Source organism: Clarias gariepinus, chromosome 5 (genome assembly GCF_024256425.1).
Source record: "Clarias gariepinus isolate MV-2021 ecotype Netherlands chromosome 5, CGAR_prim_01v2, whole genome shotgun sequence".
NCBI lineage: Eukaryota > Metazoa > Chordata > Actinopteri > Siluriformes > Clariidae > Clarias > Clarias gariepinus.
This window is the reverse complement of record NC_071104.1, coordinates 15,506,546-15,532,849: the sequence shown is the minus strand read 5'-3', so window position 1 is coordinate 15,532,849 and position 26,304 is coordinate 15,506,546. Positions and strand designations below refer to the sequence as shown.

Here is a 26,304-nt window from a genome sequence, read left to right as displayed (position 1 = left end):
GTGTATTTCTCATGAATCATTTCTTCTCAAATCTGCCTCAAGAAATAGACACATAGAGAACGCTCCCTACACTGGTGTTCAGGCCTGTTGTGAACAGTGATCATGAAATGTACTAGTTCAATTACCAACACTCTTGCTTTAGGAGGAACCCAGATTCTTAATGTAAAAATGCTCTACCCCATTTTACGCCACTGATCCAAGAGTCTGCTCCACTCCTCTAATGGAGTAGGACACTAATGAAGAGAGTTGTAGCCAAACCAGAAGAATGACTCCATCTTCAAATCAACCCGAACACCGGTAAAGCCATGAAGTCAGTCCCCTCCATTCCTCCTCTTTCCCTCTGTCCACTTCATTTACTGCTCCCACTACGACTCCTCGACCACAGCGTCTACTTTGGACACACGCTTTCTGCCCTCATGCACTTATAGCATAATTTAATATTAAACCTCATACATTCTCTGTGATTTTTTTAATTGCAACCAGGGACTGTTCTGTAAGTTCACTACATTAAGGAAAAAGCTCTTTTTTCAAATCAGTGCAAATTAAAGCACAGAAGTATGGTAGAATTAGGGGCGAAAGTATGAAAGATTTAGTTGAGTTTTAATGAGGACTGGGGTGGTGGGGGATTTGTCTTGTCACTGGAGACACTGCTAACACATCATGACATTAAATATGTAATGATGTGAAGACATTTACTGTTAGTTTCCTTTTGCATGACTTCACCTACCTCAATTATAGACATGCATGATAATTTCTGTTTTAGTTTTTTCCCATGTTGCAATTCCTTGGGAGTGGATGAGTTACTGGATGTGCATGTGCGCCTGTGTGTGTGTGTGTGTGTGTGTGAGAGAGAGAGAGAGAGAGAGAGAGAGAGAGAGAGAAAGACAGAGAGGCATGTGTTTTTTACTTGTCTGTACAAGTTACTATATGTGTATTACAAAAATCTGTACACATATTGATATGTACAGATAAAACACAATACACATCATGGTTTGGGCCAAAAATAGTTTGAGCTGTATCTGTTTGTTCCTTTTCTACTCAATCAGTCAGTCATAGCGTCAAGACACATGGCATGGTCTGGGGGGTGTGGCACCCAGCACATAGCAGCATCCAATTTAGCAAAAACAAAGGGGACGTAATTTATAAGCAGAGACCTGCCAAGTGAGTAGTAGGGGGCACTTACAGTATGCCCATGAGCACTGTTCACACATGGAAGGATTATTGCAGAGGTGGCTATGGTACTTAGCAGGTGTGTTTTATACTGTATGTTTTCTCCATGTGTTTACTGGTCCTGTGTGTGCCATGAGTCACAGAGACAATATGCTCTCCAGTCAAGTCATTAAGTTATCTGGGACACAATACTATACCCACGGTGACAAAGGTACAGACTCCATTAAACATTAAGACAAGCACTTGTGGCATGCTGAATCTGGGAGGACAGCCGTCAAATATTCTTACAGACACTTTAACTGAAAAAGCCTACAGGACTCAGGGACTAATTGTGTAAACAATGACAAATTGTGTAAAAAGAATGCCTCTGTGTTTATGTAGGTACACAGATAACGTGTATGTACAGTATGTGAGCATATTTGAGCGTTTAAGCAGCTGGGACACATGTGTGGTCTGTGGTGACAGACTGGCTGGCTGGAGCCGAGGGGATGCTGGGTATTTTGATCTGGGGAGGGACCCTCATTACTGTATCAAGAAAACAACTGCAGGAGAGACACCCACAAACACACATACATACTAACAGACAGACAGACAGATACTCAGACAAAGCCGTGCTTGTTACGATCGCTGGCTACCCAACCTTTAAAAAAAATCTGTGCTGACAGCGAATTAAAAATACAAAACCTAAACTCATTGTGGTCACAGATTCCTTTTTTAAAAAAGAGCTAAATCAGATCTAAAAGCACAGTCTTTGTACATAGAACAAACCATGCACAAAAAGAGGACCCCACTGCTTTGGGTACAGCTGTTTGATTCCTGCGAGCCGTATTTTTAGCTGTCTCTGTCCTCGGTGTGGTGGCTTGTCTGGGCTCTGTGTCAGAAGAGACCTGGAATGTGTTAATGGAGCGACCACAGTTTCCTTCCTGTGATGAGCATTTAATAACACACAAAAGCATGAGGAGTTAGAAGGGGAACACTCAGCGATGTTAAGGGACTTTAAGGAAAATAGTAAAGCGAAATCATTCAAAAAGGATTCAGTTCAGGAAGAAGAGTGTCAGTAATAAGTGCTGAAACATGCAGCAACTTTACTGTACAATAACAATGTAACACACATGGGTGGGAGACTGGGCTGATTGTAAGAGCCGGAGAATAAATATTATACATCGCCATGTATTATTAAATACAAATGGTAGAAAAGGTACAGGAGGTGCCGGCTTCCCATCCCAGTTTCAGTCACTTTATGGTCAGTAGTCTGCAATAGCTCATGGTCAAAGCCACTGTACGGTAACCATAGTCGCCCACTACTGTTAATTCCCATGAGTCACCTAATGTGTATGCGTGCATATACATGTGTGTGTGTGTTTGTGTGTGTGTGTGTGTGTGTGTACATGTGTGTGCATTCTGTCTCCTCCCGCCATTAATAATATCAGGGCTGTGGTGGTACTGTCTGTTAGGGTGTGTCTTAATGGGGCATTTCCTACTGCGCCCAAAACACATAAATAAGTACAACCACACACACACACACACACACACACACACACACACACACAAATATACACTCATAACCACTACCGTAAAAAGAATCCAAACTGGAGGAAGAAAGCAAGAACAAAAACAGAAAAACAGGAATATTTCGGGATGCTACAGAATTCTAGAAAAGTACAGAAAGAATATATAGCGTTTGGAGGGAGGCAGATTTATGCTTGCACACTTTTATAAGGTATGGGTTAAAATATAGAAATGTGTGTGCATATGTGTAGGTGTGAATTTTGACTGTGCTCAGTGCATACTGTAATGACCCTGGCTGGAGGAGGGGAAAGTCCATTTAATCAGTGCTGTATTTGGATTTGTGTGTGTGTGTGTGTGTGTGTGTGTGTGTTTATGATTAAAGGGGGCTGGATGTATTAGGTTATTAGAGGTTGGCAGGGACCCTGCATCAGAGGCCTTGATATTAAAACAAAAGCTCCAAAGATGTGTGCGCAACCACACAATGAAACACAATCACAATGACCCCTTTTTTCCTTCTACAGCAGCAATAAAAATATGGAAAATATCATAAATCACAAACCATTTAGAGGAAATTTGCACAATAAATCTTTTAATAAATTTGCCTTTTTTTGATCTCTTACCATGATATATTAATAATTCTGTACTTCTATCAACTTCTCAACCCAACAGGAAACCTCAGCACTGAAAGCTTTAATACACTTAGATTTAGTATTATGATTTTTTTTTAAATCTCTAAACTCACCTGAGGGTCAGAGGGCAGATGGAGGACAGTGTGCAGACGTTCGCTATGGTGGTGGCGGGACTCCTCCTCGTATACCAGGTCTCGATCTGCCTGGGGGAGGGTAAGGAAACGGCGGATTGTACACAGGTTCTCCCACAGCGTGCGGTTCTCTGGGCTTGGACTCTCCTTCCAACGGAGCAACTCACATAGCCAACCCTGACAGAGAACAAGAAGGTAAATGATAGATAGTCAGTTAGAGAGAGAGAGAGAGAGAGAGAGAGAGAGATGAGAGGGAGAAAAATGAGAATATGTGAAAGAGAGTGTGAAATGGAGGGAGATATGATTATCTCTGCTAGACTAGGCCAGTCTTTGATACCAGCTGTTGTGGGCAGCCAACCTTTACCAGCACCCTGTGTTAATAACCTGATCAGAGCCCTCTGTCTCTCTCTCTCTCTCTCTCTCTCTGTCTGTCGCTCTCTCTCTGTCTCTCCTTCTTCCTTTCCCTCTCTCACTCCAGGCCCTCTTGGCCAGCTGCAGCAGATGGGTGCGTTCAGCCATGACCCCCCCAACCGACCCCAGACCTGTGGGACCCAACTGCATCTGTCACATGCATACACACACATACACCAGCACAACACTGCTTTACACACATTTTAGGAATGGGGTGGTCACACCTGCAAATTCACACATGGCGTACTAGCGGTGCTTGTCTGAATGGGTCACTACAGCACTGTCGTCACTCAGACAATTTCATGGCCGGAATTAGGTGCAGCTGGGTACAGGATCAGATTTGACTAAATCAATTAACTCTCTTTGCTCTCAAATGGGAAAGGGACCCACAACTGGTCCAGCAGGTTTTCCAAAATATTCCTTAATCAAGACTCACAGATGAATTTCATGCTTTTTAGAGTCACTGCACCATTATTATTATTATAGTCTTCTTTTCAAAAAGACTACAGAACGAGAATTTTCATAAGGATAACCATATAAATGCATACTTCTTAGTGTGTCATTACCCAGATAATAGTGCCGTTTAACAAATTTATTTTTATCCTTTCAGTGGGTTAGGGTTAGTGACTCTACACTTAAATTTTTCCTAATATTTTTACTTGTCCATACTGCTGCAGCAATCTAACCTGAATCAGAGCTTCACTGTCTGCCTCTCAACATGCAGGTCAATGTATAAAAAGGAGCCAGTAATCAGGACTATCTAAGTAGTGCAAAAGAATATCCTGCCAATGAAGTGATTTGATTGAGATTATGAGTCATGGAGGATGAGATCCTTGGGATTTCAAGATGGTGGGTTATGGTCGGGTGAATGGAAACCCTTCTGATGGACATCTGCAAAATAAAGCATGTCTATCTGCCTGTGTTGTTGTTTACCGCGTGCAGACATGCTCTGATCAGATACCAGCACCTGCACAGGAGGAGACACGTGCTTACGGTAGATTGAGCACGGTTTAACGTCATTTGTTATTTTCAGCTTTATTTTCCTTTCATGTGGAAAGGAATTGCTCAGTGTGTCTTTGATAATCATGCACGTGTGTAATAATTTAGCCATAAATGCATCTTTAACTTGAAACAAACAATTACCAGTCTAATCCTTCCATTCACTCCAATGACTTTGAATCACCACCTTTTCATAAGTGCATAAAATCAAGCAGTAGAAAAAGAGAAAGTTTTGTGTCTGTAGGCTGTGAAGGCTTTGAAGTGTATCATTAGTCTACTGAAAGCAGTTATTTGGGTAAGCAAACATAAGGGCTTACTTGGCTCTTGTTGGCTGCCACCTTGGCAAACAGAGCCTGAGACACCTTGGCTCGCTTCATCTCCTGCTGGATCTCATCATAAATGGACGAGGTGATGTTGACCAGTGGCTCCAGTTTCAGGGGGAGGTCAGGATTCGGACCAGAGGGCTTCGACTACAAGATGCCATGGAGAACAGGTTCATCAGAAACAAGAATGAGGCAAATGTTATTGAAATGAACAAAGCAAGTTTTAAAAAAAATGATAATCCACACATAAAAGGTTAAAAGCAGCCTTTGTTTGTATTAGTCAAGCGCAGCGATGGTCACATTCAGTAGATAAGACATTCTCTTGCATCTACTTTGTAGTTTATATTTGAATCGTTGCATATTGATTTTAGGGTTATGTGTGTTTTATATATTTTTTTCACATGCAGTGTTTGAAGTCATCCTGCAGGTACAGGCAAGTAATCTCACATTCCCCAACACAAAAGATAGTAAGATAACAATATACAGACATAATAATAATCATAGTACATAACTGCATTCCCTAAGACGAAAGAATCAACACTCTGTCCTTATATCAGAGAGATTGTAGCTATGTGTACTGTTTCCATGATGCTCTAGGATTAAAAGGTGTCCTGCTCAAATGACCATCTATTACAGTAGGCATGTTCAGCAAAAGGTTTCAAGTTAACATAAGTTACCAAGTTTACTTAACATAAGTAAACTTCCCTAGATACAAGAGGCAAACATTTTTAGATACAGATCCTAAACAGGTTGCATTATATATATATATAAAATAAAAAAATAATACTAATAATATTTTATAAGACATTATGACAAAATTAATCTTGAGATCATTTACAACCTGTAGAAAATTATTCTTCAATATAGTGAGAGGGAACTAAGATGATCCTTACCGAGTTGGTAATTTTGTTTTTATTCTTCCAAATAGATGCCCAGGCATCAGGGGTTAACTGTTCATCCATGCTGCGCTCCCAAACTTTCTGTGTAGAAATGAACATTATGTGATTAGCAGAGGTTTAACTCTGTAAAAAGGGAAATATTTTTTTATAAACATATGGTGTTGTGATTTGGGTTTAAAAAAGTATGAACATGCCACTCATGGGATATTGCACAGAATCACAAATGGATAAAAGGAATCCTATGAAACCTATGACATTTAATACAAATAAGTATCAAAAGCATCAGAAAGCAGTTGTGTATAAAAAGGCCACTGATCCTAAGTACATGTCTAAATATTTCTTTACATTTCTTTGAGCCCTTGTTAAGTTGCATCAAGCCTACATAAAAACAACAACTCTGTTTCAGCTCACAACAACCACAAATATGTATAACCCAAACAGAACAACTAATCAGATAAGATAGAACTAGACAGAAATCAACAACAATCTCTAAAGCCCATGTATGAAAATGGAGAGTCAGACACACAAATTTGCAATGCAGGTACTTTCATATTGGGCCAGGAAGAAAGACAGCTCAGTAGGAACAGTGTGTAAGGTCTAAAGGGCTTCATAACAGTGGGATAATGGGTACCTGAGATAGGCGGTTACCCCCAGGACTGGAGTTTGAGTTTGGGGGCAAACCTACAGGAGGGTTCATGCTGCGTTCACGCTCCTCCTGGTAAATCCTGTCTCGCTCAGCCTCAGGAAGGTTGAGGAAATTCTGCATGGCCTTGAGGTTGACCAGAAGAGATTGGGAGGCTGTGCGAGGGTCTTCCTCTTTCCGCAAAATCTCTGACAACAGACCCTGGTGTTCACAAACATGCACACACAAGCACATGAAAGCAAAATCAGAAAGGCCCAGGTCTTGCAAGTATACACATGCAAATCCCACCAGGTCTTCACCTGCACCACATCATCTCCCACCCACTCTATGGCTGGCTCTAATGGGGCGTAATTCAGGCCTGCAGAGGTTCAATGCACCAGGTGTATAGGCTGCTGAGAGGGCGGGAAACGAGACTGATATGGCCCAGGGGCTGGAACCACCATGCTGGGCCTCAGTGCAGTGACCTGCAGATTGGAAAACTCTGATCTAACTTTCTACCCAGAGACCTCAACTAAAAGATTGAATCTCTGCTATCTGATTTGGATCAATTATGTACAACCTAGACATTACACTTACTGTGAATAACTTAAGATGACTGTGGTGACTATAGCTTTTTTAACATCTGTGTGTACTTTGTCAAACATTTGTTTTTACCTGTGTTCGGTTGAATGCCACCCTGGCAAACACAGCTTGTGAGACACTGGCTCTCTTGAGCTCATCACGGACCTGTTGGTAGATGTCTGCTGAGACCTCAGCTGCAGAAGGATTGGACCCTGGCTCTCCAGGTCCTCCAGACTTGCTGGGTCTTGGGATAGGTGGATGGTTAAGGAACTGTTGGTTGAGGGCCTGTGGGTGCTGGTGGGCTAAAAGCCGACTGACAGCCAGCTGCTGGTTGATGAGGTGAGCCATAGCTATTTGTTGCTGCACTAGCTGTGGACTGAGTTGAGGAGAAAGGAGGGCTCTTGGTCCCAGAAGCGGCTGCAGGGCTGTGGAAGGGGCTACCTGGGTCCGTAGTGGGGGACTGTGATGGAGCTGGCCACTGTGAGAGGAGGGTGGCTGTGGCTGTCCTTGCGATGGGGTCTGAGACTGAGGGTTCTGAGCTTCTCCAGAGCTTTTCACAAGAGACCCACCACTGCCTAAAGGTCCTAATTGAGCAAGGCCAGCCAGGTGAGGGGGAGGACGTTGTCCCAGAACACAGAAGTCTACTATGGTGTCCCTCTCCACTGTGAAGAGTGAGACAAGATGAAAAGACATGAATAATAAATACTTCCTTTAGATTCTTACTACATGTCACAAAGTCCTTTGCTTTCAGTCAGCAAAATCACCTAAATCACTCATCAGATTTTTTCTTTTGTAATGAAACAATTACTCACCTTTAATTTCAGAATTCTCTCGTACTGGCCACATCTTTTCAAAGTAATCACCTAAAAACGCAAAGAGGAATGTGACTCATGGTGACTGTGTATGATAAATGTTACCAGTGCACATTCATAAGATTAACACAAACGCACTTTCTGCGTAAAAGAACGCCTTATTAGTGCCTTAGCCTTTTTTACTGAAAATTATGACTGAGATTGTCAATCAATAAGATTTCTCCCTGGTCACATCTGGTGGCTTGTGGCTGTGTGTTTGGCTTTGGGAGGCAGCGAACAGAACCGAAAGCAGGCTGTATGTAACCCAACACTGCTTGCTCTGTCACCAAGGACCTCCTTACTCTCTGCTTGCTGTTCTCTCTCTCTGAAGCTGTGCTTGGGGTTTGCTCGACACTTTGATCTGTCCTGCTGTGTAATTATGTTGCCTTTTAATGGGGTAAGGGAAGGAGAAAAATTGTCACAGCCATTTAGATTCTAAGAGGTTTAAACAGCCTAGCAGCGGGCACGCTCATCTGCTGGGTCTGGTGCTGTAGACCTCCTGCAGAGAGGTGAGTGAGTCGTGGTTTTTATTAAGCTGAGAAGTAGACTGGGGTTCCCCGTCCAGTGACAGAGAGGCCATGCACGATGCACAATGTATACTATGGGCCCCTGAACCTCAGGAGAATTAATAAAATGGGGTCACCTCAGGATATTCAAACTCTCTTGTCAGGTTCATTTCTGGTGCATGTAACTGACTATAACCAGGTTTGAAACTGTACTCTCTGGCACAATGGCAAGGGCTTTGAGGAATAATGACTAAAAGGCACATTTATCATATATAAACCAGAACAATGTGAAACAAGAGCTCAGATCTCACCTTTAATCTTCTTATACTTCTTATACCAGCGACCAAACTCTTGACACTTAGCAGTGGAGACATTAGCATAGTAGGAACTGTTCACGATGGAGGAAATCATACTCTGAGAAAGGTCAGAAGAGGGACAGGGATAAAGATGGAGGCTGAGAAATAACTAGTGGCAAACAGCATAGAGACAGAAAGCCACAAACATATGCTACCAATTGATACGAGGCTCAACACCCCCACACACAGAGCAGTTCACCAAAACACAACATGCACAGATACACAAATATCATAAATCCCCCCCTTTTTTTAACATGGATGTGAACATGCAGTGCAAGGCTTTACAGAACCTTACAAAAATACAACACACATGACGGCACAAACATATCAATATTGACAATGACAAAACATCACTGTTGCTGTAGGAACATCTTTGATCTGTGATCAGTAGTATGATATGGACAGTTCAGGAAGACTTGTACAATTAAAGGTCATGTCTGTACCTGGGAAAGTGGGCATTCCTTAGCCAGTGTGCTCTGGTTCATCTCTTTCAGCAGCTCTTTAAGTGCGTTGCGCACTGTTGCATGATTCCACTGCTCTGATGGCAGGTCTTCCAGTTTGGCAAAGCTGTAACCATAAGATCCATCACTTCCTGTATCTCTATACAATCAGGATGTACACTCCCCAACTACTTCATTAGGATCACTTTCACACCTGTGCACTCATCTAATTATTTAGTCATGTAGCAGCTGCATAATGTATAAAGCATGCAGATATAAGTCAGGATTTTATAGCCTTGTGCAATCTCCTGGGATAGGCTCCAGCTCCCCGCGACCCTCTATACAGGATTAAGTGGTGTAGGGGATGAGTGCGTGACTGAGTGACTGTGTGAGTTAAAACTGAAGCTGTTGACCTGTATATGCATTATTTTATTCATTCTGCTGCTGTGCTGTGCTCCTTAATAGAGTCATCAATGAGTGTATAATGCCTGATCAATATTAACAAACATAACACTATCTGAAACAATCACAATCCAAGAACATGTAATCATACTGACTGGATAAGTGAACAGCAGTAGCTGTTATGTAGAATATTTATCATCATCAGTGCATGCAGGCACCTGCTATTTCTAAAAAAAAAATGTGCATATATCTAAAACAATAGTGGCAAATAGTTAGCAACATTAAATATAGGCAATCTACGCAGCTATTAACAGGTCTTATGTAATGTAATTAAACCTCCAGACTTATTATTCAGTTTTTTATTTTAAACCATATTATTTAGTAACAACCCGCTGTGGCATACTAAGGCTTTCAAAGGCCTTCAGTGAAGGCATTTTATTTCTTTAAAAAAAAAAAAATCTTGTCACATGGTAGAGGGTGAAATTCAGCCAATTAGGTTTTTTCTGCCTTGTAACTAAATGATAATTAATTAAAGATTTATTAACTAAATAACCAATTAGATTTGTGTATATCAATATTGTTTTACAAGAACACAGTGTCACTACACCTTCATCAGTGATGTTTATTTATCATTAAAAAATATGTTTAGCATCTCGCCTGAACTGTCACGATATTACAGTTGCAAAGCAGATGGTGAATTGCTGAATGAGGGAAATCTGTGTAACTTATTTATTTATTGAACTATTATTGATAAGATTTCTGAAAGATCAACAGTTTCTGAAACAAAAAAAATTACTTTTGCAATGTCTTTTGTCTTTTGAATTATTTGTGAGTTTTATGAATAAATATATATTTCAGAGCCTACATGGGTTGCACAACCATAAGTAACAGCCAGACATGTTGCAGTCAAAGTCTGGGTTACTCTACTTGCAAGTCTGAAAGGCAGCTTCACAACCAGTAACAACCATGAACTATTCACAAAGTATAAAGTGAATAGAGGGTGGAATGAAGTCTGCACTCACTGACTGGTTCTCAGAATTCAATGGCTTAATAGTTTATTTAAAAATGAGTATTGTCAAAAATTGTAATCTAATTTTTTGAAAAGGTTAGCACATTTTAACAGAGTAAACATTGTGCAGCCTCCACCCTGCTGCTGCTATGCTGTCTGACCTCTGCAGCTGGATGCGGAGTGTGACCATGTGGTAAACGTCCAGCAGCATGTCAGCCACTGTGGCTTCGGGAGCGTCCGTCAGGCAGTGGATAGGCAACGGGTTCCAACGACCCACCTTAATGATGCCTGTAAGCAAGAGAGTGAGACACACAGAGAGAATTCATTAACCATGTTTGATTTAATTTGTACCAATTTCCACAACATAAATCCATTTCCATTACACGATTAAGATGGTCAGTGCCACCCCCACTGTCAGTGATGGCTGAAATGGAAAGACCCTTCGCTCAGCAGTTCCACCACAACACCAAAAGCTGACTAGGGTACATTACATCACCACAGCAGGCCAGATGTTAGCAAATAATTATTAATCAGACATGTTGGATGCCTCAGTGGAAAATAGAAAAAGTGGAACGCCATACAGAAAAAAAAGATCACTTGACTTTGAACTTCAGTGTCTATTTGGACATAAACACTATACATGTGGTCTTAAAGTGATACAGGCATTTATTATTGGAGATGAGTCAATATTTATTGTTTATAGATGTGCATTGCATCATGGATACGGGAAGTGAATTAAGGGCTTTCTCTTTTTTGTCCTCGCTCACTCTGTGTCTCTCTGTCTGTCCCTGTGGAGCAGTTCATCCCTGGCTATAAAAGCAGACAGCAGGGAACAATAGTTGTAATGATAAGGCCTTATCTATTAAACCCTTATCAGGCAGGGAAGAAGCACCTGACACGCACATTGGCGGCTGCCCCATTAAAGTGCGGCTCATTGGGACGCCACTGCTCCTTTTACAGCCCACAAAGACATGGAGGAGAGGCTATGCCTCGGACACTCGTGTCTGCCCCTCCATTAATGGCCCTGCCATAAACGCCAGTCAATGATTGTTTGATTAACCCAAATTGACCCTTATAAATGCCTCTCACTGTGCAAAGGATGGGATGGCCATTTATGACCGAGAAGTAGTCCATAAAGACGTGCCTACTGGGGGGTTGAGAACAACCACCATGTTAGTCAACTGAGTGTCATTTGGTTGTCTTGTAAATAAAATGCGTAATCAGTCTGTCCCTAAGCAACCTCAGACAAGGGAGGAGACAGATGACATTTCCTCTTTGAGTCACCTTTAACCTTGATGGTTTATGGAATGTCAGGATGTCACATAAAGGTTTGGTATATTGCTTTTAATTCAAGTAGGTCTTTGCAACTGTCATTATGTAATATTTTCATTACTGACTATAGAAAATATTTTTTTTACCATTCAATATTGACAATCTATTTGCTCTTATATTGTTCATTGTATATTTTAATTAATCACTTAAACCTTAGATATAACAATTAATTAAACTTTTTAAAAAAATTCAACCAGATTGGATGCTTTATCCTCATACAGTGTTCACATGATTACTGTCATTGTCTCCTTGCTACTGTATCATAGATAGAAAAATTTTGCCTTTAAAAAATGCATTTTGAAGATCAGTGACTTTACTCACTAACACTCAGTGTTTAATCGTCGAGGCACATGTTTGGTCACTGACTTTATTTTATTTAAGTCCAGATATCACAAGCATTGTTGGGATGTGCTGCACCCGGCCGTTTGCTTATCGCGTTATTTACCTATTTTCCGAAGAGCCCCACATCGTCACCACCACATGCAAGCAACGTTCTCTTGTACACACACGCATAACACATACGCACACTGTAGGAATGAAAAATAACTGCAAGCTTAGCATGAACACACATATGAAATACCCAGCTGTAAAGGTGGATGCTAAGTTACCCTGGATTTATCAAGGACAGGCTAAAGTCATGAAAGCTAAACAATGCAAATCGCATTACTGTCCACTAAATTAGAGACAGACATGGTATGGCCTAGCTTCTTCTCTCCCTCTCTGGTGCTTCAGGCTATTTCTGTAAGTTGAAGAGCTCCAGCTGTAGAAGAGGCTCAATAGCAGACACACACTAACCTATCCCCAGCCAATACACCACTGCCAACACCAGTTAGCCTCTGACAACTAACTCTTTTATTCAAAAGCCAGACAGTCCACTCATTTTGTGCCTCTCAAGTTTGTGAGCAAGTTTGTGTTTTGACTGCTAGAGAAAAACTAACACGACACACGCCTGACCACCTCTGAGACTCTCCCTTCTCACTTACATACCAACAGGCCTTTGGGGAGTCTTGCATTTGTTCTCCAAAGTTATCTGTACAAACGTATTACCCAGATACAGAATTCGAGAACTAAGTGAAACAGATGAAGACAATTTGTGTGGTGCCACTCCCCCTTCAGATCTCCTCTCCCTCTCTTTTTGTCTTCAGACCATGTTTATATTACTGGAGAGCTTTGATTTCTGTGGGACGAGCCTGTTTAGCTCATTGTCTCGCCGTGCAGTGCTGTATGTACACTGGCCACAGTCTGACAGTCTATACAAGCCACACAACAATGCTTACTAAAGCTGCCATCCAATTTACACACATACACACACACACACACACACACACACACACGGAAAACCTTCTCTACATATAGCTTCACTACAATGCTGAGTAAGCCTTGTGATGATCCAACCAAATGAGCTAAAAAAAAAAAAACCCTACAAGTATTCTTAGAGTAGAAAACTGAGAAAGATTGTTTGACAGAGTATTTCACAGATGTACTTTCCTTAACACAAAACACCCATCACACAAATACACACTTGGGCCTTGTGGTAAGGGCATTAATGAATCATTTTTTAACTTGGAAAGCTTATGTTCTTTGGCATTTTCTTCCCCTTTTCAAACCATTGTTCCAATTGCCACATTAAAATTCCTGTTCTCTGTGATGGCCTTTCTTGTGGGAAACTGGTGGCTTGGCTTAAGCTTATGTGTACTGATCCATATACGCTCATATACACAAAGCCAATCTCTTTGCACATGCTATCTCTCACTCTGTCTCTCAAGCAGAAAAATGCAATGAATTGTGATAGATGCTCCCGCATGCACACACTTGACTGCGTTTAAGTGGCATGGCCCCTGATGTGTGTGAGTCAGGACAACCACAGAGTTTCATACAGTCATGACTGGTGCAAAAGAGGATAATCTGGCAATAATAATACTAAATATCCATATGCATTTGATGTGCAAGTGCATCTGGGTGACAAATACTGACTGTGATAAATCTGATGGTGTCACTTGAAATGCTGCTGTAGGGATCATTCATTTATATAAAAGAGTATTTTCATATTATTTAATTTTTAAATAGGCTACGTTCAGTGTGGTCAGTGTTATTCATCTCTGTGGATCTTACAAATACTGACTGTGATTTAGAACCAGGTTTTCATAACCAGTTTAGATGTGTTTTTTTTGCCATATTAATAGGATTAATATATGATCTTTAGAACATCTACAGATCCTTTCTGTTGGAATGGGATCATACTGGACTAAACAACAACCCGCATAAAGCAGAAAAAAAGCAGACCCCCCATAAAAAATGTCAGCTGGTACAGTTCAAAGCATCCACAATGCCCGCATCTACCATATCAAGCAACAGAACATATTTTCCATCCAACTGACCCAGATGGTGGTTTGACCCTCAGTAGCCACATGTCAAACGTGGCAGGGCAACAATGCACTTCTGTAAGCCATCACCACTTTTAATTGTCTGAAGCCTTAAACTACAGGTCTGTCTATATGCTTCTATAAAAATACTCCGACCCTTATAATTGAAATAAACAATATCTCCCAGTTAATTGCTGGCCAGGCTAATTAAAGAAAGGCCGTGGTGCTGGGAGAGGAGCTTAAATACACCGCTGGAAAAGAGCTATGCAGGACACAATTCAAACAGGGAGAAAATAGCCGGGACTCTGTGTAATTTTGGTCTTGAACCACAGGGGAAAAAATGTATAATTTAAGCCAGAAATTATTCATTTAACATAAATGCTTATTTTAAAAAACAAAAAGTATTCATTTAGGATGAGGTCTCTCTCTCTCTCTCTCTCTCTCTCTTTCTCTCTCTCTCTGTCCTTCTCTCTCTCTCCCCGCATTTTTTAGGGAAGGGGGAGGTAAGACTATGCGTCTGTGGGAGTTTGAGATAACTAGGTACATGTTCATGACCACAGACAAACATATAGACAAATGGATAGATAGATAGATAGATAGATAGATAGATAGATAGATAGATAAATAGATAGATAGATAGATAGATAGATAGATAGATAGATAAATAGATAGATAGATAGATAGATAGATAGATAGATAGATAGATAGATAGATAGATAGATAGATCTAGTTGACTTGTTGTCAAGGGTGTGGAGTAAATTGGACTGTCTCCACACTGTTTTCTCATGGTGTGCGATTTTATTTAGTTTTTCCCTTTTTTTTTAAGTTCTTCTGGAAGCCTCTCCAATGTGCAGAGATGACCTTTTGGCCTCTTTTTAAAATGACTGATGCCAGACAGTCAGTAGTTATCACACTTCCAAAAATATAATAATTGTCCATTAATTTGGACATTTTCACATTCTCATGGGGAAAAAAACAATGAACTGCAGCCCAACATAAATAATAAACAGAGCACAAAATATAGTTTGCATTGTGAAAGAGTTATAAAAAGAGTCAATATTTAAAACTAAAATTGTTTTATCGATTGTGTGCATGCTTTAAATAGTATTTATATATTTTTTGCATTTAACACATATGATAATAATAATTGTGTGTCAATTTGCTATATTTATAATATAATATTTCTAAGATTATACAGTATACAGTGATGCTGAAGTTGAGAGTCGCAAAGTAGTATATACATTAATAAAGTAACACTCCCATCAAACTTTTTTTTCCATAGTTCTTTACTGAGTTTGCAATCTTTGGGTATTGTGTTATTTTTATTGTGTTGAAAGCAGTTTTCAGAATTTAACCACTCAGTTGTTTACCCAGAGATGACGAAACAAAATCTGTTTATAAGACTAAATGTTCATTATTTCACTGTCTTGACCAGATCTGCTACATCACTGGTTAAAATATGTACCACCAGACCATGACGGAACCACCCCTGCATTTCACAAAAACAAGCATTAGTGTTTTTTTCTTCTATCTCTTCTGTTCGTTTCATATGGCCTTCTGCCACTTATTGACTATTGCAATGTGTTGTAGAGTCTTCAACACATTAATTAAAAAATGCTTTGTTTTTCAAAAAAAATGTTTTCTTAGCTGCAACACTATAAACTTAATAAGCCTTTCAATGCTTTTTTATATTTTATTTGCTCACATGAATTTTTCTGGCAGATTATGTGAAACAAACATGTGTCCTGATACTATTTCATTAAAAGTATATATATATTAAAAGTATTATACTTTAATATAATTAAAGTTTTTTGTAAGATAGAGAAAAAAGAATTCTCTAGAATTACTTATATGGTATACCGTAATGCTATGCGTTCCAAAAAGATTATATTCCTGTTTGATGAACTCAATATCTTACTTAATATCACAGATTACACATATTACAATGCAGTATTCTGAGGGGTGTTCAAGTCAAAAAAGGGGCTTTTTTTTGTGAATAAAGTCTTAAAAGCAATTTTTAGATAAGACATCAAGCAGAGTACAGTGGGAAGACTCCTAGCACCAGTAAAACATTTAAATTGTGCAAACGTTTTACAGAAGGCTATACGTCCATGAATGATGATCCCAACCATTATAGAAGGAACTTAGCCGGGGGCTATTGCCCATTTCCTAATGTTTGGGTCATTACAGGAGTTCCTGGGAGGCCAGCATTTCAGATATGCAGGCAGTCTAATTATGGCTCCAGCATGCTGAGAAATCTTTCTGCCTTGATGGTATTCAAGCACTATGTGAAATGCTGAAATAAGTAATTTAGTGTAGCAGGGGATTATACAGTTTTTTACTCTCATAACTGTTATTCTGTTATTCTGTGTTCTGTTATTCTGCACAATCAAAAGTCCCAGTTTGACTTGAATGCCCCTTGCACGCTACAGAATATTACAGTGTATATGCATAGAGAAACATAAAGATATCAATATAAATATTTGATGGTATCAATATTAAAAAAACAAATTGGTGGTATAAATATTCTGCGATAAATATTTTGCTGATAAATATTTTGATAGTAAAAAATTGCTTTGGTGGATTTTGTACTGTAGCTTACACTGAAACTAGTGATTTTTTTAAATCTGTGTGTAATACTTTTATTTTTAACTGACAATTAGATGCACTCCTAATTAAAACCAATGCTCTGTTTATTATTTTAAAAAATAACACTCAATTGTTCATAGAAATGTCTTACTTAAGAATTAAAAAATGACTGCTCTCTTTAAATATCAATTAAAGCAAATAAGAAGGTAAAATTTACAAACGTTATAATTTCCCTAAAAGTAGTGCAGACTTGTGGTATCACAAAATTATCTTAACTTGATGCTATACCTTTGAGAGAAGATCAAAATGTGTTAAGAAATGTTTGGGTTTACGCTCTTGAGAATGACGTCTTTGTTATATAAATTGTCACTTAAATTGATGTTTTATCCTTCCTGCACATTCAGAAGATGCCTTGAGAACTATATATAACAATACATTTATTTCATTATAATCCTTTTGTTGCTAGCATACTTACAAACTATTTGTCTACTTCACACACACACGCACACACACACACACACACACACACACACACACAATAATTAAAATGTACGATAACATTTGACTACATACGACTACAGATCATCTGCATCATGCACTAACCACCTTATTAATATTGTCTTATTAATACGGTGCCTACACTTGAATCTAATAACCTTAACTTCTGAAACACTTTACCTCCAATATTTTATTGAATAAATGAGTAAAACCACAACAACAACAACAACAACAATACCACAACCACTCTGCGGTGTGGGAACTAGTCAAATGTCCAAACTGCACTGCACAAACTCTCAATGGGCTCTTCATCATGTTACCTGATTGACATATGATATCTGAGACTGTATATTAAATGTGATTGAATAATTTGATTCAATAACCTTAAATCAGTCAATTATTAGTCTGCCAGTAATCACCCCAGTAATCCACACCACACTGCTCCACTTGACCAGAATAAGTCATAATCATTGCAAATTGAGCTTAGAACAATATAAGGAAGTGTGACTTCCACTGGTGGACTCACCCTGGGCCTGGGCTGCTGAGCTGTGGGAGTAGCCGAGTGCAAGTAGCGCCGTCTCCACCAGCTGAGTGAAGAGAATGTCCTTCCTGACTAGTACAAACTCTGCATGCTCCTCTCTGCCCTCCCCCTCCACCACCATCCCTCCATCTACCTGCTCTACCACGCAGAAGACGGGAATCATTAGACCTGTTGGGAGAAAGACAGCGAGAGAGAGAGAGAGAAAGAGAGAGACAGAGATTGTGACAGAATTTCTGACTGCACCTGTTTCTGAACACTTAAGATAAGTCATCAATGCATAAATGCTTAATGATTAATAGGTTAATCACATATTTAATGATGATCCGAGTTGGCTAGTAGCCATACAAATAATCAATCCTTTATCAAACATCCGCGAATTATCAAGCATTGCCCTGTCTCCATTTTACAAGCTGAACTGATAACCCTTTAGGTTACATGGATAATAGAAGTAATATGTTGTTCATTTAATTAGTTAGACATTGCAACATACAGTACATTGCAAACTTTACCCTTTATCATCTCTGATTGCTTTTCTTCTGCACAGTTTCATGATCTCTGCTGCATCAGTTGGGTAAATATAAACGTTTTGTTTCTCTCTGCAAATCCTGCCCCCATTTAGAGCATTTTTCTTGATGTGCTTTGTTCTACAGTCTTCTGGTGGCTTAAATTAATTAAAGAAATGAAGGTTTGAAAGCGTCGGGCAAACCAGACCGCTAATAATAACAGCCAAGTTGGGTGAAACACACACATGCTCTCTCTCTCTCTCTCTCTCTCTCTCTGTCTGTCATTCTGTCTCACAGATGTGCTTCAAAAATATATAGAGGCTTATTGTGGTGTGATTTGCTGTGGTGGTAAATGTATATAGCCTCTTTTCTCTCTACACTAATAAAAATTTAAAACTAGTTCAAAGTAATAAAAAAAACGTAAAATTGTTACAGTTTTGAGCCATATTTATTACTTTGATTCAAGATTTTTTCCCTCAATATATTTAGAAACTGACTGAAGAGAGCATAAGTGTTATGTTCCTATGCATAATAATAACATTTATGTATTAAACTATATTTGTATATGCATATCAATATATACTGTATATATAGCACCTAACCAAGCCTTGTGTTTTAATCAATCAGCTCCTATATTTCTATTTCCTCCCCATTAATCAAACTAGCTCCCAATTCACGATCACAAATGCTCTTATGGAGTGAGTTACACTATGGGCCTGAGCCAAATCAAGTAAGTGAATTTCCCCCAACAGGGAAATATAAATGTCAACACACACACGCTCCCAGTCTCTCTCTCTCTCTCTCTATCCTGCCCATAAAGTTTAATCTATCAGCTTTATTTGTCACAACACTTTGTGTGGGCATCTGTGTGCAGTATATCTATGAGCATAGATCTTGTCTGTAACTACATTCAGCCTAATTGCTATCTCTGTACAGACCTGTGCCTGTGGGCTGTGGATATGTTTGATTGGTGGTATACTACTGTGTTAATATAAGTCAGGTGGAGTAATTAACCCCACTTATGATTTACTTTACTATATATACAGAAGTGAGAGCATGTATATGACTGTACGTGTGTGGCCCTTTCCTTACTGCTCTGCTGTGGTTTATAGGAAGCACACTAAGTTTCCTATGTTCAATGACAACCCCTCATTAGGATTAACCATCGACCCCAGCTTTCAGCACACGGGCACAGGAAAAGCCTTTCTACACCACTGATCCTTCCTTAAATCCTTTAAATCAGATGCACACATACATGAATGCATGTGTGCGTTATACATTTGGGGGATGTAATAACTAAACACATCGACTTTGTATTTTTGTGTGTAAAAAAAAAAAAAAAAACATGCCACGTAATGTTATCTGCTCACAACAACCATGACGACTACACCCAACATTTTATTTCCTTCACAACACTGTGTGTATGTATCTGTGTGTGTCTGTGTGCGTGATTGCATCTGGGAAGTTATTATCAATGAATGACCTAGGCAAATAAATCAGGCCCCTACAGTGCTACTTTATTAACTACACTTGGTGTTATATTGTCCCCATGACACTCCGCAGGCCATGTTGGTGTATAGGATGGAATTGATTCATTTCATAGGCAATGAGTTAGCCTTTTAATCTAGCCTAATAAAAAGCTCAGACACACAGTAGAAAACGCACAAGATGCAAAAGATTAGGCTAGTATTTGGTTGAAGCTGGTTTAACCTATTAAATCTATATATTATTGCATATTACATTTATATTATTCTTTTCTAAGGATTCAAATGTCTAAACCTCTGAGTATTTATTCTACTAAAACAAACTACAGTTTTGTTTTCTTTTTCTATAAGTACCAATAAAACAATGGTGTCTTATGCAGATTGAATTTGAAGTACATAGAAAGACTTTATTCATTTATCTTAAGTAATTGTGTATCCTGGTCAGGGCAGGTGTACGGTTCAGAAGCTTTCCCGGGTACATTGGACTTAAGGCATAAAAAACACTCTGGACAGGACATTACAGGACACTATACATAAACGTTTATACCTCGGGCATTTTACTATTGCTGTTTTACTATTGCTGCTTTTGGAGTCGTACCTCCTAGAGCTTTCTGTGGAGCTCCGTTGTGGCGGATGCGTGGTCCCGTAGGGCTGCCATTCAGCTCCAGACGGCTTATCTTGCCTGGAGGGGGGCCAGTCAGATCTGGGCTGGAAGCAGTTCGGCGTTCTGGGCTCTCGCGCAAACATGGGCTCTCTCCTCCTCCGCGCTCCATCCCCCTCCACACTGCAGGGGGAACACCGGCCAGGGAGTACGGACCTGATGAAGAGACAAAGATGGACATGTAGATGGATATACATACGATATAATAAGTGTTGTAGGTATTCTTGCTAAGTTTATTTTCCGTCATCCAAGACATTTTGATTGTGTATGACATTAAACTGAATCCACTTGAACAGGCGTTAATGACGAAAGGTCCAGTTGCTTATTACTATTACTAGACATCAGAGTGCTAAATGCCGGAGCAATTGCTTTCAGAATGCTATATAAGGGATTTACATACAATCTAACGCACTCTAATAATGCAAATTCTGTAACAATCTTTATTCATTCAAATTCAGTAACCACTTTATCCTGTTCAGGGTCGTGGTTGATCCCGGGTCTATCCCAGGAACACTAGGTGGGTTTATGAGGAATAACATCCAGGTGGTAGAGCTTAAACTGATAGCAGTGTCCTATAACCAACAGGACCTTTCCTTCGGGCCTTATCACTCCAATCAACAAACAGACTGACTATGCATCTTGTTCTGCACCAGTGTCTACAGGGAATGTAAACTACATTCTGTGTGCATTTATATTTTCTTATGTGTGTGTTAGAGCAATGAAGGGTTAAATGTCTGTCAGACTTTTCTGGCAAATAATTGTATAAGCATGTGCATATGCATATGCGTGTGTCCGTGTGCACATGTTTGTGTGTTTATTTCTTATAGGCGTAATAGTTTGGTATTTGTATGGCTCTACAAGGATGATTTAATAAAATGTATCAAAAGAGTGATATTTTATATTTGGGTGATTTGCATTTTTGGTCAATATTTCCTTTTATCAATAATATAGTTACAGATTACCAATTCTAATGATTACATATTTATGCACACATGTGTGCTTAATTGGGCTGGATTCCAAGGGCTCTTGTTTTTCAGCCAAACCTTTAATATTGGTAATGTCCATCAGGATGAATGCCAGGCAGGGCGGCTCACCTGCCAAGTGTAAAAGAATGAGTACTCACACACTACTAGCCAAGTGGAGGAGGAGAAACACAATTTACATTTTACTCCCGCCACAAAGCAAAGGCTGTGGTCAAATGTGGTCTCAGAGAAAGCAGGTGAAAAAAGCCCCAAAAAGAAATGTCTAAAATTTAGCAAAAAAGAAAACATTATTTGCACAAATGTAGCTGCAGAATACTATAAAGTGTAACAAACAACCAGTTTTACCAGTAATAGGCATGTGTTTTGCCATCAATTCCAGAAGCAAACAGATAAGGTACTGCTGTAATGAAACTTTGCCCACTGTTTATAACTGGTCCTAGTTTCAGTAGCAAAATGTGTATTTTAAGGACATTAAATTTTAAATAAATTTAAATTAAATCTACATTTTAAAGCTATATTTTAAAATCACTGATTTATATGTAATTTAACACTGAAGCAGAATAATCCTATAGTGCAAGCATGTTAAATTTGTTTCTGGGCTTTAAGAACAAATCTTGTACCAATGTAGTACAAATTAAATTGGAGGAGCATTACGAGGTGGGAATAAATGTTTAAAATGAATAATAAATTAAAGCCATTAACCTCAGAGTGATTAAAACTTCAACTAGGGCAGTAAAGCAAAAGGCTAAATTCATTGTGGTTTAATGAGTGCAGAAAAAAGGAGGAACACAACACTTAAATGCTGTTCGGGTAAAAATAAATGATTCTGGGTACTGCTGAATTATGAGTTATATAGTGCTTTCACAAACCTGTCTCCAATAACACACTTTTAAATTTTATATTGTTCTTTTTATTTCAGACTTATAGAAGATCAAGTAGAACCAGACAATACTGGATTTTTACCTTTGGGGAGATCGGAATTTTGCCCAGAACCATAGTTGTATTAAAGAAGTACATCTGCATGAAACACCGTTAGGTCTGATGAATTAACCAATGTTCAGTGTTATTGTATTCAACTTATACACAGGATCCCCAAAGTCAGAGGTCATCAATTTGCACATTTGCTGTCATTTCTTATTTTAAATACATTTTTGCTATAATGCCAGGATTTTAGGCCACCCTGTACCATCATCATCATCCCCATCATCTAGCATCTAGCATTATCTGTGAAATTGCTATGTTTCTTGATTTACAAACCAAAAAGCAAGATCTTAACAAAAATAATAATAAAAAAATAATAAAATAAGTTAATAAAATAAAATACTGTTCAATTTAAAGTTGCTTAAGTGTAATTGACAGCAGCCACATATAAGTAAAACACACCATTTACATTCATTGCAAGGACCTAAACTTGGAGAAAAAAGTAAAAAAGCGTAAAATGTGAACCAAATGAAACAAATGAAAATGACATGAGCATAAGCCGAAATCAAAACAGCTTAGCTAATGTTCAACATAATCTCTTGTGTTAACAAATAAGAATGTTTATAATTTAGCTATAAATAAAGGAACACTGTACATCTTAAATCAGCACCGTAGTTGTTAATTCTACATTAGAGATTATACTTTGTGCTAGTCACTCTTTGTTAACGAGAGGACAATCTTCTAATAACTACAAGTTACTCTTTTAAGACCTAATGAAGAGTCACTAATCTCACTATATGTCATCCATAAAAGTGGTAAGAAAAAACAACCCTCAACTTAGTGTTAAACAGAAGGCTTCACTAATTCTAAGGGAAGTCATAGATCTGAAATGCACGCCTATTCCTGTTTGTCTCTGTATTTATTAGACTACAGATCCCACTGGGGCCATAAAAATCTTAATAAACACTTAACAAAACGAAGCCTGTAATCTTTAACATATATATATATATATATATATATATATATATATATATATATATATATATATATCTTGATATATGAGAGAAAATAAAAGAAGCAATGTTGTGCATGACAAAAAGACATGGGTGAGAAGAATCTATACTGTATGTCACGCTACATGCATTGTATGGAATATTTATTTTAATGAAAGATCCGCTTCTGAATATTTCATATATCTTGCTTTTTGCATCTTATTATCTTCCTTTTACCATCAAATCACTGTAGACATCTAAAATGCTTCTGTCCATTGCCCTTCTTGGTGTCTCAGTGTCTTTCATCTACTTTAAAGCTGATTTGAGATGCTGATCCCGTTGATTTTTCTGTACCTTTGCAGTAGAGCACAGGTCCTGACCTGCCTGAGCCTAATGACGCTACCACTGATCACAATCAAGAAATGGTCTGCATCTTAGTTTGCATCAGTGTGCTTATTCCTCTGTCTCTCACTCTATCATGTTTTACTTGTCCTCCTACTCCCTCTTCCTAAACTACAAATATTTGACAGGGAAGATAAGTTGGATCCAAAATGATACTTGGGAATTCACTCTATTTGAGACATCTTAATGTTAAGTGCTGTAATATTGTTGTTAATATTGTAAAAAAAAAAAAGAAAAGGTGGTATTATAATCCATTCTTTAAATATTATAATCCTAGTCAAGGCAAAGAAATCTAAATGCCGAAATCAGATTACCTTAGACCAAATACAACTTGCTGTATGAAATTAAATTCATATGGTTTAGATGTAAATAGAAAGGATATACATATGTTTGTTCTGTGTATACAATATAGATTAGATTAAAATTGCACCTCAAGAGAAAAGAGAACATGAGGATATTGTGCAACTGTTACCATAATGCAATAATTCTGTGCGTTTGAAAAGCGCATATCTTTTTTTATATCAGTAAAACACATTGGACATCAAATCAGTTATGTAGATTAATGAAGGCAGATTAAAAGATTCACTCAATAAGATAAACCCATATCCACCTGGAGGAACATGGAGAGTGATAGATTCAATGAAGGTGATAAATATGCTGCCTGTTTAAACTCTACAGATCACAACAGATCGGTATAAATATCTGCTTCAGACTAAATACATGCTATAATCGTCTAGTTTGTTTAATAAATGGAACATGTCCTGAGAGACTTTGATTTCTAAACTCCAGTAACCACAATGCAGGTTTCTTATGGCTCTCACTATTTTTACATTATATTTTTCCTGTGGAGTAATACTGTCATTGTAAGCTAGTGGCATGTAGCATTGATGTAATCAGTAGAAAAAGAAACACAAAAAGAGAAAATAAAAAAATAAATAAAAATGAATACGCATTAAGTTCCTTATTCCTAAACACCATAAAACTACAGATGTGACCTGACAGCACTGATAAACCTATCTTTTTTTTTCCTAATAATGAACTTAGTAAATAATGAAATAAACATAGGTTGATCCATGGTAGCACTATTAGCTCATATCTGTGTGGTGACAATGTGCTAAGGCGTTAACCTCATTGGTCAGAGAATAGCTGTGTAATAGTCATTTATTGCATGGTTATTAAAATATGGGCTGAGTTGGAGTGCTGATAAAGGATGAGTAGAGGGTCAGAGGGACATCTATGAAGGCCCCATTCAGAGTCTCTTCTTGTACAGGTGTGTGTTGGGAAGGAGGGGAAAGACAGATAACAACTTATCAGCAATGCATTTAATAGCCGATCACAGCATAACCAGCAGAGATAATTAAATAGAATTTACACATAACAAGGCAAGCAATTTAGCGACTAAACCTAAAAAACTAAAAGAACATAACATAACATGCAGTGCAAAATGTGTACACATTCCACTGAAAGATGTGTAAAAAATAAGGAATGTACGTATAGTATAGAAATTTTTGAAGACGTCACGTAATATGTGCTGTAGATCATATTGTATCAAAAAATAAATGAGGCTATTGAAGAATGGAAGAAAGACCTGACTTGGTGACATGTGGAGTGTGCCATGTGGTGAAGAAGCAGAATTGGTGGCTGAGCAGTTGTGGGACTGCAATAGATCTTCTCGAGACTCAGCTTGCTCGTAAACATCTCATTTGGTAGTAAAAGACAAAGAGTTGGAGGTAGGACTTTATTACGCTCCCCCCAAGCGTGTGTACACACAGGCAAATATAGGCAAAAACACATGTGACACGCTCACACACACATGCACACACACACACACACTTACACACTTACACACACCTATACACTAACCACAGAACAGGCTTGCTGCTCTGACACTTGCAGGGACCACACACTGACTCACAGCAGTAAGTCTCACAGTTGTCACATATGGTTGACAAGGCAGACAAGAACAGGGTGCAGGACTGTGAAATACTCTGCTTGGATATACTTGGAAATACCCTGCTTGGGTATACAAATACTGCTTGGATATTTGTCCAAATAATGCTGAAGACAGTAGCCTAATACAGCCTGATACTGTGGATATATACGTATATTGGTACTTTAAAAACAGGAGTTATCCAACAATCACAGTGAAATCCACAGAGCTGAGAAAGATTAGGCCTAAATATAGTACTGCAATGA

At 38.6% G+C, this 26,304-nt stretch overlaps 1 protein-coding gene across 3 annotated transcripts in view; it reads right to left on the bottom strand.

The window, feature by feature from the left end:
- The window catches only part of satb2 (SATB homeobox 2), a 43,832-nt gene that overhangs the window by 5,729 nt on the left and 11,799 nt on the right, over nt 1–26,304 (bottom strand). For 2 of the 3 annotated variants that reach the window (XM_053495733.1, XM_053495735.1), the window contains 11 exons: nt 20,748–20,966; nt 18,148–18,330; nt 11,001–11,127; nt 9,432–9,555; nt 8,944–9,046; nt 8,088–8,138; nt 7,369–7,937; nt 6,703–6,915; nt 6,066–6,152; nt 5,167–5,319; nt 3,422–3,616 (listed from right to left, as the gene is read on the bottom strand). In XM_053495733.1, the coding sequence (XP_053351708.1) occupies nt 3,422–3,616; nt 5,167–5,319; nt 6,066–6,152; nt 6,703–6,915; nt 7,369–7,937; nt 8,088–8,138; nt 8,944–9,046; nt 9,432–9,555; nt 11,001–11,127; nt 18,148–18,330; nt 20,748–20,922 (1,980 nt within the window). In that variant the 5' untranslated portion in view covers nt 20,923–20,966. The remainder of the gene's footprint in view (nt 1–3,421; nt 3,617–5,166; nt 5,320–6,065; nt 6,153–6,702; nt 6,916–7,368; nt 7,938–8,087; nt 8,139–8,943; nt 9,047–9,431; nt 9,556–11,000; nt 11,128–18,147; nt 18,331–20,747; nt 20,967–26,304) is intronic. The other variant, XM_053495736.1, reaches the window with a different exon arrangement.